General features: G+C 42.9%; 1 protein-coding gene across 7 annotated transcripts; it reads right to left on the bottom strand.

Annotated features, from left to right (window-relative positions):
- Positions 1-4,357: 4,357 nt before the first annotated feature.
- On the bottom strand, positions 4,358-14,940 carry DYRK3 (dual specificity tyrosine phosphorylation regulated kinase 3). Of its 7 annotated transcripts, none has more exons than XM_036273535.1 (3): positions 12,720-12,821; positions 10,103-10,146; positions 4,358-6,677 (listed from the first exon to the last, which is right to left on the bottom strand). In XM_036273535.1, the coding sequence occupies exons 2-3, from the start codon at positions 10,142-10,144 to the stop codon at positions 5,103-5,105; spliced, it is 1,617 nt and encodes a 538-aa protein (XP_036129428.1). In that variant the 5' UTR covers positions 10,145-10,146; positions 12,720-12,821; the 3' UTR covers positions 4,358-5,102. The 7 variants fall into 7 exon arrangements, with proteins under 7 accessions (XP_036129428.1, XP_036129427.1, XP_036129426.1 ...); XM_036273534.1 differs by lacking the exon at positions 10,103-10,146 and adding an exon at positions 14,633-14,702 and having other exon boundaries at positions 4,359-6,677; positions 12,720-12,831; XM_036273533.1 differs by lacking the exon at positions 10,103-10,146 and adding an exon at positions 13,078-13,182 and having other exon boundaries at positions 4,359-6,677; positions 12,720-12,831.
- Between the last annotated feature and the right edge of the window lie 608 nt (positions 14,941-15,548).

The following is a 15,548-nucleotide window of genomic DNA, read 5'->3' as shown; positions in this document are numbered from 1 at the left end:
ACGGAATTAAAGCAGCCACATCGAGACGAGTGGAATGAAGAGTCCCAAAGGAGGCTGGTGTTGGCCTGTAATGCTACCCACCAGGACAATGAACATAATACATAATGCAAAGAAGATGAGTACATGCAGCTGAATCACAATGACAGTTGTCAGCAACCTCCAGGCAACATTCAGAGGCTCTGTGAGTATCCAAATGTTCAAATCGTGATGCTGGTAGGAAACAGGATGTGTCTCCTTGCTCAGGATATTAACTGGACCTGGCACAAGCTGAAATTAAAGCACCAAAGGACACAAATAAGGAAGATGACAAATACCTCCAAGATCTGCGTGATGACTCTATCCCTGAGTAATATACTCAAAATAATGAAGAAAAGTGGACTCATGAAAACAGCAGTTAAGGTATGCCTAAATATTAGAGTAAAATTAAGCTCTCACAGTCCACATGTATATCAAATTTAAGTTTATATCAAACTATCTCAATAGAAATATTAAATAGTATTGAATGTAAAAAAATTAAAAAAATAAAAAATAAATAAAACTAGAAGGCTACCCTGGCCAGGTGGGTCAGTTGGTTGGAGAGTCATCCCATACACCGAAAGGTTGTGGGTTGGATTCCTGGCCAGGGCATGTATCTGGGTTGCGATTCAATGCTGGGTCGGGGGGCATACAGGAGGCAACCCATCGACATTTCTCTCTCACATCAATGTTTCCCTCTCCCTTCTCTCTATAAAATCAATAAAAACATACCCTTGGGTGAAGAGTAAAAAAATATAAAATTACATTTTGACAAACTGGGAAGCTGATTCCTGGCACCAGTCAACTCTCCCAGGATCCGCCACTCCCTCTGTGTACAGTAAGTTCTCACCCTCCACAGACTGGTCACCTCTGGTGAGACCGAAGAGATGGGGAAAACACGTTCTGGCCACTCAACCTGGTTCCAAGGATAAGTGCTCATCCTTAGTTCGCAAAGGAGAGAAGACACCCAGGCGCGTCTGGAACAATTGTCACCTTTCCAACGTCCGTGTCGATGACACCAAATGATAGATGCCGAAGAAATAATTAAAGATAAACGGGAAAGAGTTTTCCATGATTCACTAAAGTGGTAGGAGTCTTCTGTCAGAAAAGCTTGGAACCATTTATTAGCTGCTGCCTCAAATTTAGCATTTAAATTAATTATGCCGAGTTAGGAATTAAGCAAAACAGAAAGTGTTTCAACATGACCAGCTGCTTCAGATCCCAACTGCTTCACAGTTAAAATGTTTACTTAATCTTCTGTTTTGTTCTGTGTTTTTGGGATCCCACAATAAGCCCCATTCTTAACAGATTAAATGTCATAAAAAGTAAAATATAATATTGGTCAGCTAACCTGTCTGTCCCAAACCCTCTTAAAACACCTGGGAAAAGCCTGCCTCAATAGCCATGTCCTTTCCTCTGGGGAAGAAGGTCCAGCTGGACGCTCCTTTCACGGAGCCCCGCGGGACAGAAGCAGAGGTCACGGGTTAGGTTACGGTGGTGGTGGTGGTGGTTGTTTTCGTTATTATCAGGGTGTCAAATATTAGACCAGAAGAAGGTGGTCTCATACAACCCTCATTCAATGATCCTTTCTCAAAGAGATCGAGATTGACTGTGTGGGTCAACTTAAAAGACCAGAGCCGAGCATACTCCAGGTACATGGAAGGGAACCAACCTCCATCACCTGCACATGATCAGAAGCACCACAACTGGTAAACTTAGAGTAGCGATTTTCAACCTTTTCATCTCATGACACACATACATTAATTACTAAAATTCGGCAGCACACCGGAAAATATATTCTTACCAATCTGACAAAAAAAAAAAGCTATCATTTTGATTCATTCACACTGGACAGCTGTGGTTGTGTTGGCTGTTGTCATTTTTTTATTTGACAGTCTAAGGGAAAGGAGTCAGTGCCCCTGACTAAATAGTCAGATATTGCCTGTTTTCAAAATTCTCGTGACACGCTGGCTGAAAATCGCTGACTTAGAGCACCATAAAGTCATGGGCCTGCCCATCCGAAGCTTACATTCTAACACACTGAGAAATTGTGATTGCTCCTGATGAGTAAACAAATCAATCACTGGAGGGCAGGAGGCAGGACAGTCAACAAGATGAGCAGGTGTTAGTGAGATCAGCCAATTCCTCATGCTAAGAGGCAAAAACGATTTTAGGAATAAAACAAAATTCCTATCCAAATCTTTTCAGGGTCGGTCAGTAAGAATTTGGAAACTCAGTTGATTTTTGTCAATTTCACATCAGTAACAGAAGTCAACTACCTTGATCTGTTTATTGAAATGACCTGAAGAAAAAAAATGGCTAAAGAACCGCCCAGTAACTGTAAGACACGATTTGAATCTCTACGCAACTCTGGTCCAATTCAGTCACTTACTGCTATGGCTGGGAAAAGATCCAAGCCAAGATTTAAGTGGCTGAAAAAGGGGGGGGCACAGGGTGAGAGCCTCCAAACACCACCACTTGTCCCTAAACTTGTAACCCACTCATAAACCTCCTACATCCTAGCACCACCACCGCCACGTTCCGCAGCAGCCCACTCTCCCGAACTCGATTCGGCCGGCAGAGACATGCCAACTCGCATGACTCTGCTCTGCGTCACTCTCCAGCTCGCCAAATTTAGGCAGGGAACACATCGGTTCACCTTCCCAGAGCTTTCTAGAATTTGTCTAGTGACACGGGCTGTCTATAGCCTGTCACTCGACCCAGTTTCAATAACCTCACAGTCTATTCAACACACAGAAATAGACCACATGCCAACCTAGCCACAGGCTTGCTTCTCTCCCGAGTCACGGTGCTGGCTGCCCAATAACTCTCACTAAAAACACAAACTCACTGAAAACACAAACATTGAGATCTAGTGCGTCAGTTGCTTGGGATAGGTCTTTTTTTTTTTTTTTTTAACAGTTTTCTGAAAAAAAGCAAGTCTTCCACACTGATACCAACTGGCAAAACCACCTCGACATATGCTCTGTCCAGATAACGCAGATTTCACTCAACTTCTTAAGTTAGAGAATTCAGCACGACCTAGAGGGACCTACAGGAGGTCTATACCCCATTGCCTTTTGTAAACCAAGAGTAAAGGAACCTGTGAAGGTTTTAATTCTCCAGTTGTAGTCACCAAAAGGACCAGGACGACCCCCTTGCAGAGGCCGAGGCCTCGGTCTGAATGCTTCCCTGCCGCGAGGCCGAGCCCTGCTCTGGTCATTTGTTCAATCTCCGTTTTCACAGCCTGTGTGTGGCAATCAGGAATACTTTTTGGATAAGGCAAAAACTCTTTAGATAATACACCCATGATATTTTTCTCTCTTTTAAAACATGTATTTCTTTTATTGATTGATTTTTAGAGAGGGAGGGGGGAGAGACATCAATTTGCTGTTCTAATTGATGCATTCCTTAGTTGCTTTTTGTATGTGCCCTGACCAGGGATCAAACCCACCACCTTGGTGTACTGGGACACTAACCAACTGAGCTACCAGCCAGGGCAACACTTTCCCTTTTTGTGAACTGTGCTCTCCAACAAAAGGAGCCTCCTGCTCTTATGGAATTTGCAGACTTAATTCTAGAATAAAAAAGGAACTGGCTCATCCTGAGGACGAAGGTATAGGTCTCCTTCAACGCACACACTTTGAGGACCAAGTGTGGCACACTTGTTTCGGAGGCTGGAAGCAGAGGAGGGCAGGGCAGAAAGCAGAACCAGCAGCAGTGAGTTGCTTGGTTACTGACTCTTCTCCACCCTTCTTAGTAAGACATTTCATTAGCAATTAGTTAATTACCAGTCCTCACTGTTTAAATCTTAGCAAGGAAAAAGGAGGGATGTTGACATAGAGAAATGAAATGGATTACTACCAGTCTCTGGATTTTCTTCTTCTAACTGAAATTCATTCAGTCTAGGAACCAGTCTTTAGTTTAAATGGGGAAACTGTGGCACATTAAGGCGGGAGATAGCTGGAGAAAGAAGGAAAGCAAGGAAACCATAGTGAGTTTACCTGAAAGTGATCACTTTTGTAGAGTCCATGAAAATGCAGCAAGTAGGCTGGCCCCTGGGGTTCCGAGAAATGAGGAAACTGCAGTTTGCATGCCGATGCTACCTTTAACATCTGGGTCACCTGGGGCAAAGAAGCTGTTTCCTCTTTCTTAGAGACCAGGGAGGAGGGAGGCATCTAATTCTTTTTATTTTTATTATTATTATTTTTTTCTTTATTAACTTGAGAAAGAAAGGGAGGGAGAGAGATAGATGAGAGAACATAGATTGGCTGCCTCCTGCATGTCCCCCACTGGGGATCGGGCCCATAACCTAGGCATGTGCCCTGACTGGGAATCGAACTGGCAACCTCTTAGTGCATGGGTTGATGCTCAACCACTGAGCCACATGAGCCGGGCTAACTCCATTTTAATACCAGTACTTGATAAAGTAGTAAGATGTCTGTAAAATGCTTTGAGTGCCCAGGAAACAAATCAGAGGCAAATAAAATAAAATAAAATCACTGCGCATCACAGACTCGAAGGGAAGAGAAATGAGTCATTGAGAAGCAGGAACACCAGCTCCCCAGGTAACCAACAGCGGCCTGGAGCTTCCTCCACCCTGTACTCTGCCCTTTCACCTGGAATGAACCCACAGAACGGCCTGCTGGGGCAAGAGATCTGGCTTTGGCTCTCCTCCACACTGCGGCCATGTCCCAAATTTACCCCTCTGGAAAGATGCTCAGGGAGACTAGAAGTGAGGAATGATCAGAATAGACCTTTTGGTATACTTTCTATCTTGAAAGAGAAAAGGATTTAAACCAATATAATGACACACAGGTTGATGTACATCTGACAGTAATAATGAAGATGCACTGACCTATAAAAAGTCATTTAATGTATATTCCAGGATGGCCAATACAAGCTGGTTAGGTAATTAGCCCTTGAAGAGTTCTTTTTACAGTTATATAAAAATGTTTTGCCTTGTTTAAAAAAAGAAATCTAGTCTAACAAAAACATATCCACCAATGGCTTGTGGGTTTTTTTCCATTTTCAGGTTTGCAAGATAAAAATACATACATATGTATCTCTGAGCTTATCACTGTCCATTAGCTAATCAGTTTTGGCAACACACTGCACAGAGGTATACCACCATTGGTTTCTGACATTAAGTTAGCTTTAAGCTTATTGGCTATGCCAACAACTGGAGGCAGCTTGGAACCCAGCCCCTGGAACGCATTTGCGGGATTTACTACCCGTTTGCCTGACACCTTCTCCATGGTGACAGGTCTGGGCACAGACTTGCTAATCCAAGGGTGTCTTAATGCTTGAGCTGGGGTCAGGCGGGCAGAGGGGTCCCAGTGAAGACACCTTTTCAAAAACTCTATAAACAAGTAGTCATCACACCCTTTCAGGGCTGTCACCCAGTCTTTGCTGCCTGGGGGACCCCGCTTTTTACCCCTACGTGAGCGACCCCCCACAAGCACAACCCTCCCATCTGCCTGAGTAGTCACAGAACAGTAGCGAGGTAGGCCCTTGGAGTTAATAAAGTACTTGGCACGTTTGGACTGCTCCAGGAGTTTGGGCGGTGGCATCCCTAGGAGCTCCATCATACAGGCCAACTGGTCTCCTTCATCCTCCCCAGGGAAGAGAGGCTGTCCTGTTAAAAGTTCTGCAAGGATGCAGCCAAAGCTCCATATGTCGATGGGCGTGCTGTAGCGGCCTCCCAGGATGATCTCCGGAGCTCTGTAGAACCGAGACTGGATATACGTGTAAAGCTTCTGGTATTCAAAACAGCTGGACCCAAAGTCAATGACCTTGGTTGCACTGCGCCCGTGGTGTTTCAGGAGAATATTTTCTGGTTTCAGGTCACAGTGAATGATCTTATTTTTGTGGAGAGCATCCAAGGATTGCAAAATGGATTGAGCAAACTTTCGTACTAACTGGACGCTAAAACCCTGAAACTTGTTTTTTTTAATCAGTTCATAAAGGTCTATACTCAGCAATTCAAAGGCCATGCAGACATGGTTCCGGAATGTGAAACTTTCCAGCATGTGGATGACATTCATGCTCCCAGTTTTATCCTGCTTCCGAAGATGCTCCAATATCCGGATCTCCTCAGCTGCTTGACGATGGAAGCGCTTTTCATTGCGCACCATCTTGAGAGCCACGTACTGTCGAAGCTTGTGATCGTAGACCCGGGCTACCTGCCCAAAACTCCCCTTGCCTATAATTTTCAGCACCTCATATCGATAAGCGAGGTGGTCTCGAGGTACATGAATATAGGCCCCTTCTGCATCATCATACCCCCCATTATTGGGACCACCAAAAACTCCATGTCTTTTTTTGGCATTTGGTCCCACAAAGTAAATTTCTGGGTAATTGAAGATTTCCAGCTTCTCATAAGCAGTGAGGTGGTGTTTATACTGCTTCAGGGCTTGTTCTGGGGTCAGAGGCACCACTTTGGATGCTTTGGGTGAGCTGCTGGATTTCACTGTATTCAGGCTATCTGAACTTTTACCCTGAGAAACTGTAGGAGAGCATTTTTCAGAGTCATTGATGCCATCGCACTGAAAAGCATCAGATCTTCTGTTGCCAAATTCTTGAAATAGCTGTTCTACCTTCATTTCACCCCCATTCAGAAAGCGCTGAGTATTATCCCTTGTTAACTGCTCAGTGGTGATCTATGGAAAAGAAAAATGAATACAATGTTAAAGTCACATAAAAACAGTAGAAGGACGAAAGAATCCTTCCCAGACACAACAGAACATATCCAGTCATTTAAGTTAAAAATGACTTCGGGTCATTTGAGATAGGAAACTCTGTTATATTAATCCTCAGACTCCCTGAGTATTCTAACCACCCCTAAACCCTGTAACATGCCTTTCTTTGTTCCAGACAAGATGGTCTTCTTACCATACCCTAATCATTCTAGCTTCCTTCTAATAGGAATGTCTTTCTACTGAGAATCTTTTTGCCCCAACCACTCAAATCCTACGCTCTTTTCAAGCCCAATTCAAGCCCTCTCTCTTCCACTTACAACTGCTCCAAGCCCATACTCATTAACCTCACAGCTTTTTTTTGCATTTATCTTCAGAAACATTGATGTGAAAGAGACACATCGAGTGGTTGCCACCCACACGACCCCAATCGGGGCCGGGGACAAACTGCAACCGAGGTACATGCCCTTATCGGGAACCAAACACAGGACTCTCTGGTCTGCGGGCTGATGCTCTAACCTCTGAGCCAAACCAGCCAGGGCAACCTCACAGCTTTTTGAGTCTGTATCACAAAATCTGACATTTGCTTTTATATATGTGTGTGTGTATTAAGTGTTTATACTGTCTTATATAATGGTTTCAAGTACCTTCCCAAATCTTAAGGGCAGATAAGCAGGATCAAAACAATGTACATTAAAATATGCCGTAAATAACAAAGTATCATTAAAGAACAGAGGCAGGCAGGCAAGCAGTCCAGGGTCCCTGCCATTAACATAACTGGGCACCAGGTTCTCGTACTGCCTGTACCACTGCTCTCCAGTGGGGCTCAATGCTGACCACGGCCTGGAGCCAACCAGGTCTCCTCTCGGGTCCCTAAATAAGTTGCAGCCTTCTAGCTCAGTTCATTACTGAATCACAGAGGTTCTACGCCAAAGAGAACTCTTGAGATCATCTAGACCAATTTGTTGTGTATCTGAATAAGAATGAGAACCCAGTGCCCTGGTGCTTCTGGTAAAACTTATTCCTCTGAACTGAAACAAGATTCTTTGAAATTAGATGGGGGAAAAGAAAAGCAGAAGAGCCAAACACTGGGGGGGGGGGGGGGGGGGGGCAAGAAGGTGCTAGAAAAAGGAAAAAATGTTAAATCTGTCATTAAAAAAGAATTCTGGGCCCTGGCCAGTGCGGCTCAGTTGGTTGGGCATCATCCTGTGCACCAAAAGGTTGCTGCTGGTTTGATTCCAGGTCAGGGCACATGCCTGGGTTGGGGGTTCGATCTCTGGCAGGGAGGGTACAGGAGGCAGCCGATCAATGTTGTGCTTTCCATCAATGTTTCTCTCTTCTCCCTCATCTCTCTCTAAAAATCAATGAACTATATATATTTTAATTCTAAGACACTTCAAAGAGTATCTTTTTCTTAATAAACACTGAATTGTACTCCCGATCTGTTTGATCACTTCTGACAGTCTCTATGATCAGGGATAGATATTTAGGGCAGCTCTGAACTCTAGTTATAATCACTAAAAAAAAATGATAAAAATGTAAAGGTAACGATCCAAAATGGCCAAACCTTTAAAAATCAGAATTTTAATGTAACCTAAACAAACACCTGGCCTATTATCTTAAGTAAACAATAATATAAAAGATGAAAATATAAACAACAAAAAAGTATGACAATATTTAAGTGTTAAAATACTCTTTTAAAGAAGTTCCTAGCCCTGGCCAGTTGGGCTCAGCGGTCAGAGCGTCAGCCCGTGTACCAAAGAGTCCCAGGTTCAGTTCCTGCTAAGGGCATGTGCTTTGGTTGCAATTTGTCCCTGGCCCCGGTTGAGGTTGTGTGGGTGGCAGCCAGTCGATGTGTCTCTCTCACATCGATGCTTCTCTCCCCCCCACCCCCTCCTGCTCTATCTGAAGATTAATGAAAAAATGTCCTCAGATGAGGATTAAAAAATAATAATAATAAAATAAAGACAGCTCCTAATCTAAGTTATAAAAGCAAAATGTTAGTTCTTGCCTCCTCCTTTTAGGTCAGTTACTCAACTGAAACATTTATAGAGTACTACAGTTAAGACATGAGGTATTACACAATCTTACACAAAGGCAGCCAGAACCCAGAGCCACACTTTGGCATTTGGTTTTAAATTAAGGAGGCGAGCCTGGCCAGTGTGGTTCAGTGGATTGAGCATCATCCCGCAGGCTGAAGCTCCAGTTCCATTCCCGGCCAGGGCACATGCTGGGGTTGTGAGCTCGATCCCCAGCAGGGGGTATGCAGGAGGCAGCTGATCAATGTTTCTCACATTGTGTTTCTCTCTCTCTCCCTTCCTTGTCTCTAAAAAAATCAATTAAAAAAAAACAAAAACAAAATAAGGAGCAGAGATATGGACCAGGAAAAATCTCTGATACCAAAATAAATAACTATCACTGGTCAAAAAAATAAAATAGGCCTGCAGACAGAACCTAAATACCTTGCTAAAATATAAACTATAATGCAAGATTTTTCTCATCAGTAATTAAGTCAAATAACATTCCTGTTTTTAAGGATGAGAAAATAAAATACTTACATGAACAATGACTGTTCATGATTATAAATGCTAAGAAAAAACAGGTGTTCTCAGGGAGCTACAACCTATTAGGAGATAGTCTGGCTGAACTGGGAATTAGAAGTGTTTGGTTTTAGGTAGATTTATACAACAAAATGAGTATCTCCATGCATCTCAGCCAGTTTTGTGTAAAATGTTTACTCCCTAACTTAAATGCATCAAAATATTTACACATTCTGAAAAAATGTGAAGTCAGAAGGCCTGGGCTGGAGTCCTGACTATACTGCTTAAAGCTGTAAGTCCCTGGGCAGGTTGCTAACCTGTAGCCCAGTTTCTTAGCCTCAGTTTATCTATAGAATGTGGACAATAACACCTGGCTTACAGGATGGTGTGGGAATCAAGTAACAATAATAAATGTGAAAGACCCTCGCAAACTATAAAACAAAAACCACTGGTAACAATGATTCTCAATATATTAAGGTTTAAACTCCTATACACCCTCCCTCTCCCCTTTCAGTTTCTCTCTCCTCTCTGTGGTGCCTTCTTCCACATTCCCAGTCTCCCTCCACTAGACATCTGGCACTAAATATGCCTTCTGCTCTGTCAAGGCCCCCACAACACGCCTTCCCTTAGGATGCACAGAAACACCTCACCCACTTTCTCCCACATATAAAACTGGCTTTCAACTTGCTATACAGTTTAATTTGTTACCTCTCCAGAGATATTTGAACGTTAACAGAAGATCAATGCCTTAACTCAAAGCAATGACTCTCTAGGAAGTGCAGTCATCAATGACAAGCTGGTAGGAAAGGGATTTGTGGTCCAGGGTCCATCCCTGGGCATCTCACCTACTCTGCCTACATGTAAGGCTGCGCTGGCTCTGGAGGTCTTCATTTCTGTTTGTGATAAAGAGAGGGTCTCAGGTACAGAACATTAATAAGAACAGATATATAACAAATTTCATTTCCACAGAACTATTACAGTAAGATTAAAAATGTCATTTTGACTTCCTGATTTATGGTTTTTCCTGAAAGAGAGCCTAAAGCGCTCTCCCTGAAAATTAAATCTTATTTTGCCCTCTGGAACTCCACGGAAGTATCCAAATTCCATGCAAAAGCCCTCAGATACCTAAAAGGGGCTGGCCTGCCCCCACCGGTTTTCTCTAGGTTCATCATCCCCATTACATTCTCCATCTCCCATGGCTGTCAGGTTCCCTCCCTAAAATTCACACTCTTAATACAGCTGCACTTTATGTCTCTCTCTTCAAGTGTAGCTCCCAGAACAGAACATGACACTTCAGGTGTTTTTCACTATGGATTATCAAGGTTCCAATCTCCAGTCAATCTGGAAAATTCCAGGAGGGAAAAATTCACACGGGTGGGGCGGTGTGTGCGTGTGTGTGTGTGTGTGTGTGTGGGGGGGGTGTTTCTCTCCTTAGCATTCTTTCCTTTCCTGTAAATAACTCAAATACTGGCCTGAATCAATTATATATCAAATCTGCTGTACTATAAATAAAATCTTCCTTCCATTGTTCTAGAAGACTCTACAGTTTTTACACGTTGGAGTATAACCGTTTTAAAACACTGTATTCTTAGTCTGGGTTTATAATCATAACCAAGCAATGTACATGATCGACTATACCACATACTTTAACTACGTAATTATATCCAGAGAGATAGATGCCAGATGAATCATGTTTTACTTAAGAATGCTTCACATACACTATTAATGTGGAGGTCTCTTGACATTTCAAATAGAATCTTCTACTCTGTTAATCAAGTCTTAAAGATCTTGTTAAGAAATTCAGAAAAATGTAGCCTTCTCATCCAGATATAAAACACTATCCTCTCCATAGTTCTTGACCCAAAATCTCTGCAACACAAAACTTAACCCAATAAAAGCCCACGAGCAGATAATCCGTAGTTTACAAGGAGAATGCAAGACAGTCTGGGATAAATAATGACTCTAAAAAACTGTGAAAATAGGGATAGGGTGTCAGGATGGATTCATGGCATCACAGACTAAAGTGTAACCAAGAGGTCAAAAAGCATTTTTCAGCAAAATTTGCAGTGACACCACTGGGTTAAATCTAAAATCTCATGTTTCCCAAAAACTATGACTCTGAATAGCATCCAGTTAAGAAATTCATTTTGATCCTGAAACATACATTTTGACAGACCTACTAGAAGGTGGATAGCATTAGCCAACTCTGAATTAAAGTGAAAATGAATTTTAAGACGCATGTTAATGCACCAGCCTTCTACAGAGGTGCTAACTGGCAGCAAGTAATCAAGAAATGTGATGGTCAACACAAACAATATGTGGTTCTGGAGTTCTCAGAGGTTTTTGTATATTAAAGAAGTAAACTTATAGAGAATGGAAAGGAACCTTGCTTTACTCCAGAGAGGTGATTAAAAATAGGGTGACCAGCCTTCCAAATATATTTAGCCCATACTTCGTAATATTATTAGCCTTGAAAGTAGTGAAAAGGTTGATTAGCAAAAGCTGACAGAAAGTTGGGAAGGACTATGAAAAATACAAGTGATTTTTTTTTCATATAAAAACAATGTTAGGTCTTCAACACAGAAATATGAAGGAGAAATATTACAAATTAGTCTATTCAATTATTCAATTTGTTCATTAGATGCAGCAAATTTTAAAGTCACAGGATAACCTCTCCCTAAGCGGAACTTATTCAAACCCTGCTCTCCTTGCTACACTGAGGAAATCTAAACTTATGTGGTCTCCAAAATTATTAAATGCCTCAAAAACCAAACTGTACTGTTACGTTTTATTTATGACCTATAAAATGGGTGTCTTCAAACTGATGGCTGCCAGAGGGGTAGAAAAGGGGAAGGAAATTAAGAAACACAAACTTCCAATTATAAAATAAGTCATGAGATATAAATAAAGCACAGCACAGGGAAATACAGTCAGGAACATCATAAGTATGTATGGTGCCAGATGAATACCAGACTTACATTTTGATCACTTTGTAAGGTATATAAATGTATATAAATATATAAACCATAATTAAAAATGAAATTTTAAAAATGGTTCTCTTTAGCATACTAATAAACTAAAACTACATTTCTATATTGTAGAGAAAAAACCTGCTGATCTATGAATTCAGGAATATTTTCTATTCCTTGTTTTTGTTAAATGGAGCCTTCGAATACACTGTTTAAATCATAACAAAATAAATATTACCTATATAAAAGCATATTATTTTTTTTCTTAATGCCATGTATTTATTCCACTGACTGACAGGAATAGTTGGCCTCTCAATCAAAATCAATGTGAAAAGCAAAACACAGACCACAGAAGTTATTATTCCAAAGTCAAGAGAAAACCAAAAGGTAACAAAGAGTCTGGGTTGCCAGTGAGATGTAACTGTACCTTGGGCATTAAGTAGCACTTCCTCCTTTCCAAGACAATTACCGCACAAAGAATTACTTCATATACTTACATTTAGTCTTCTAGGTAGAGGTGGTTCAGAAGCATTGCAGAGAACATTTGAACAGGGTGGGCATTTGGTTTCATCTATCATCATGAAGGTATCATAGACACCATCCCCCAATCTAGTTGAAAGGATTGCAGATAAAATCTGTTAGTAACTGATGTACATAAATTCCTATTTCCAAAACACCCTGTGTCTTAACTGCTTCATATCTGCTACAAAGAATAATTAATACAAATAAATGTCTACACTGCAAAGGGGCGTTTGGCAGAGGAAGAAAGGAAACCCAAGTTTTCTTTCCTTTTTTTTTTAAAGAAAGCATAGCATTTCTAGGTTTGTATTTTGAAGTAATTAAAGCGAGTCTTACTTTCTGAATGTTGTGAAAAAGAAGGGCTATCAAAAGAATTTCATTTAAATTTCTACTTGAAAATGAAGGCTAGTTTGACTCTGAAGCTTAAAAACTAAACAGAACATAAAAAAAAAAAAAAAAAAAAAAGACAGAAGTAACTGTATTTTCCAGACGTGGATTCTGATCTCAGCTCTACCACTGGCTGCACTGCATTCCTCTTGAGCTTGTTTTCCACATGCTAAAATGGGAAGAATTATTCCAGTTTACACACTCTGGGTCTGGGTCTTACAGGCAAGAAATAAAAGGTCTTTTTAGGGCTATCTTTTTTTTCCCCCTTCTTCTTACCTATTTAATATCTACCTAACTTGTAGGAAAATACAGTATAAACTATAACAAATTGTAAGGAATCTTCTCAATTACAAAATGTACTAAATTTCACTTCTTTTTATCCACTCCATTTTCTAGTGGATGGTGGAAGCTAAATGCTAAATGATTAAGGATCATTTCTCTCTTCTTTAACACTGTGCCTATACCACAGTAAGGAAACACAAAAGATGAAGCGGGTTTATTTAATCCACAAGATGGCCCTGAATAGTGTATTTCATCTGCCACCAAGAATATGGACTTCCCAGTTACACACATCAGCATTTCATTATATCATTTGTACATGATATTATACAATGATGATGACTGGGTTGCACAGAAAGACTTTTTAAAAAATCTTTTAAAATATGCTGAAATATTTCAGTTGCCTTTAAAAACTGTTTTTGTAAAATCAGTTCTTAGGGTTTTCTTAATTGATGTTATAGGAATAAACACCACCACCAACAACAACAACAACAAAAAAACACTACCAATATTTCTGAAGTGTTCTTTTTAAAACATGCCCACATTCTGCCAGAACCATTTATATCTTTAACGAAAACTGCTTCACTGACAAAACCCAAAAATTTTGGATGCGACTGACTCTTTGCCAAAAGTATGAATAAAACAAACAAAACGGGACTGACCTCCACAGTTAAAGACAAAAAGGTACAAGAAGGTCTACAGATTTCACAAATCTCCAGAGGAAATTACCCAAAGGAAGTCTCCATGCAAACGAAGCGCGGAGGGGGCCCTTCTCCCCACTTAGGTGTGAAATACAGTGTAAGGTGGGGACTCTCTCAAAATAGGTTCCACCGAAAGCCTTTGCAGCAGAGCCCCTCACCTGCACAGAGGAAGCCAAACCGCACCCCTCACCTCAAAGCCCCGCGAGCTCAGCCCTTGGTTATCTACTCGAAGCAACAGGGCTTCCCTGCAAGCGACTGCTCCCTGTCTAGCCCAGTTTGCTAAAAAGTCCCAGCTCCTCAGAGTTCCTTAGCATATACACCCCGATCTACGGGTTCAGAGATGATTATCCCAAGGGCGGCAACTCCTCTTCCCCTAAATACGCTCTAGCTCCCTCCCCGGCTCTCGGTGGGCTGGGGGAGGGGAGCTGAGGAAGAGGAAGAGGGTAGACCGGTTTCTGGGACAGGGTCAGACCCCTTCCTTCATCCCTCCAGCAGGGGTCCTGCCCCGCCCCCCGGCCCCAGACCTCGCCTGCCAGCGCCAGTCGCTCGATCGGGCGCCCCCAGCCCGTTACCCAGCGGCGCCGTTACCTCCGCTGCTGGGGCGGGAGTCCGGCTCCGGGCGGCCCCGCATCCTTCCGCCCGGGCCCGCGAGCCGTGCCTCCCATCGGCTAGCTCGGGACCCCCGGGGGGAGGGGCGGCGGTTGGAGGGTCCGGCGGGCAGCGTCCACCTGCGGTGGGGAGGCTGCCTCCCGGCCACGACGCTTCCCCGGAGACTCGTGCAGACACCGCAGCTCCGCGTGCCTCTGCTCGAGACAGGCCGGGGCCGGGAGGGTGAAGAGGAGAGGCGGGCGGGCGGGGGGAGCAGTGTGGTCGCCTAGCAACCGTGGCACGCCCCGGGAAACGCCTCTGCGCAAAGACGCTTGACGCACGGAGGCGGGGCCGAGGCCTTTTCCCCACCGCGCAGGCTCCCGGAGTTTCAAGAGGAGGATCCGCTGCCCGGGTGGACCGGCTCCTCTGGTCCCGAGCCTAGGGTGGAGGACCCCGGCTGGGGAGTAAGACGGCCCCGGCGGAGTATTGTGAAAGTAGCACTTAGTCCCCGTTTCTACTTCAGAAGTCTGCTGTCCCTTAACACGCCGCAGCCTGGAGTTCTAAAAACCTCTTTGGAACAGGAATTTAAAAATGAATGGAAAAAATGTGTCATTTTTTAGGCTTCCCTACTGAGCACCTCTCCCCTCCCCCCGGGCAATAAGTTACATAGGAGAGCAATAATAATAAGCTCAATTAGTGACACTGCCAGAGCTCTCGAACGTTACATTGTTTTATTTAATCTCAGTAGCCGTACCAAGATGACCTCTTCTACAGATGTCAGCTCTCTTTTTCAGACTATAAACTGAGGACTGAGACCCCTGCAGTGGGATGCCCCGGATGGCAGGGCTCAAA

The sequence above is a fragment of the Molossus molossus genome, unplaced genomic scaffold, assembly GCF_014108415.1.
Source record: "Molossus molossus isolate mMolMol1 unplaced genomic scaffold, mMolMol1.p scaffold_m16_p_20, whole genome shotgun sequence".
NCBI classification, from domain to species: Eukaryota; Metazoa; Chordata; class Mammalia; order Chiroptera; family Molossidae; genus Molossus; species Molossus molossus.
The sequence above is the reverse complement of the archived record's forward strand: the minus strand, read 5'-3'. Positions and strand labels throughout refer to the sequence as shown.

What these genes read in the sequence shown, in the direction of transcription:
- DYRK3 (XM_036273532.1), bottom strand. Translation starts at nt 14,773, where the DNA reads ATGGGAGGCACGGCTCGCGGGCCCGGGCGGAAGGATGCGGGGCCGCCC. An exon ending in CTCCCGCCCCAGCAGCGGAG is followed by an intron (nt 12,832 to 14,696) that starts GTAACGGCGCCG and finishes CCTTTCAACTAG; the next exon opens with ATTGGGGGATGGTGTCTATG. An exon ending in CTCTACCTAGAAGACTAAAT is followed by an intron (nt 6,678 to 12,719) that starts GTAAGTATATGA and finishes TCTTTTCCATAG; the next exon opens with ATCACCACTGAGCAGTTAAC.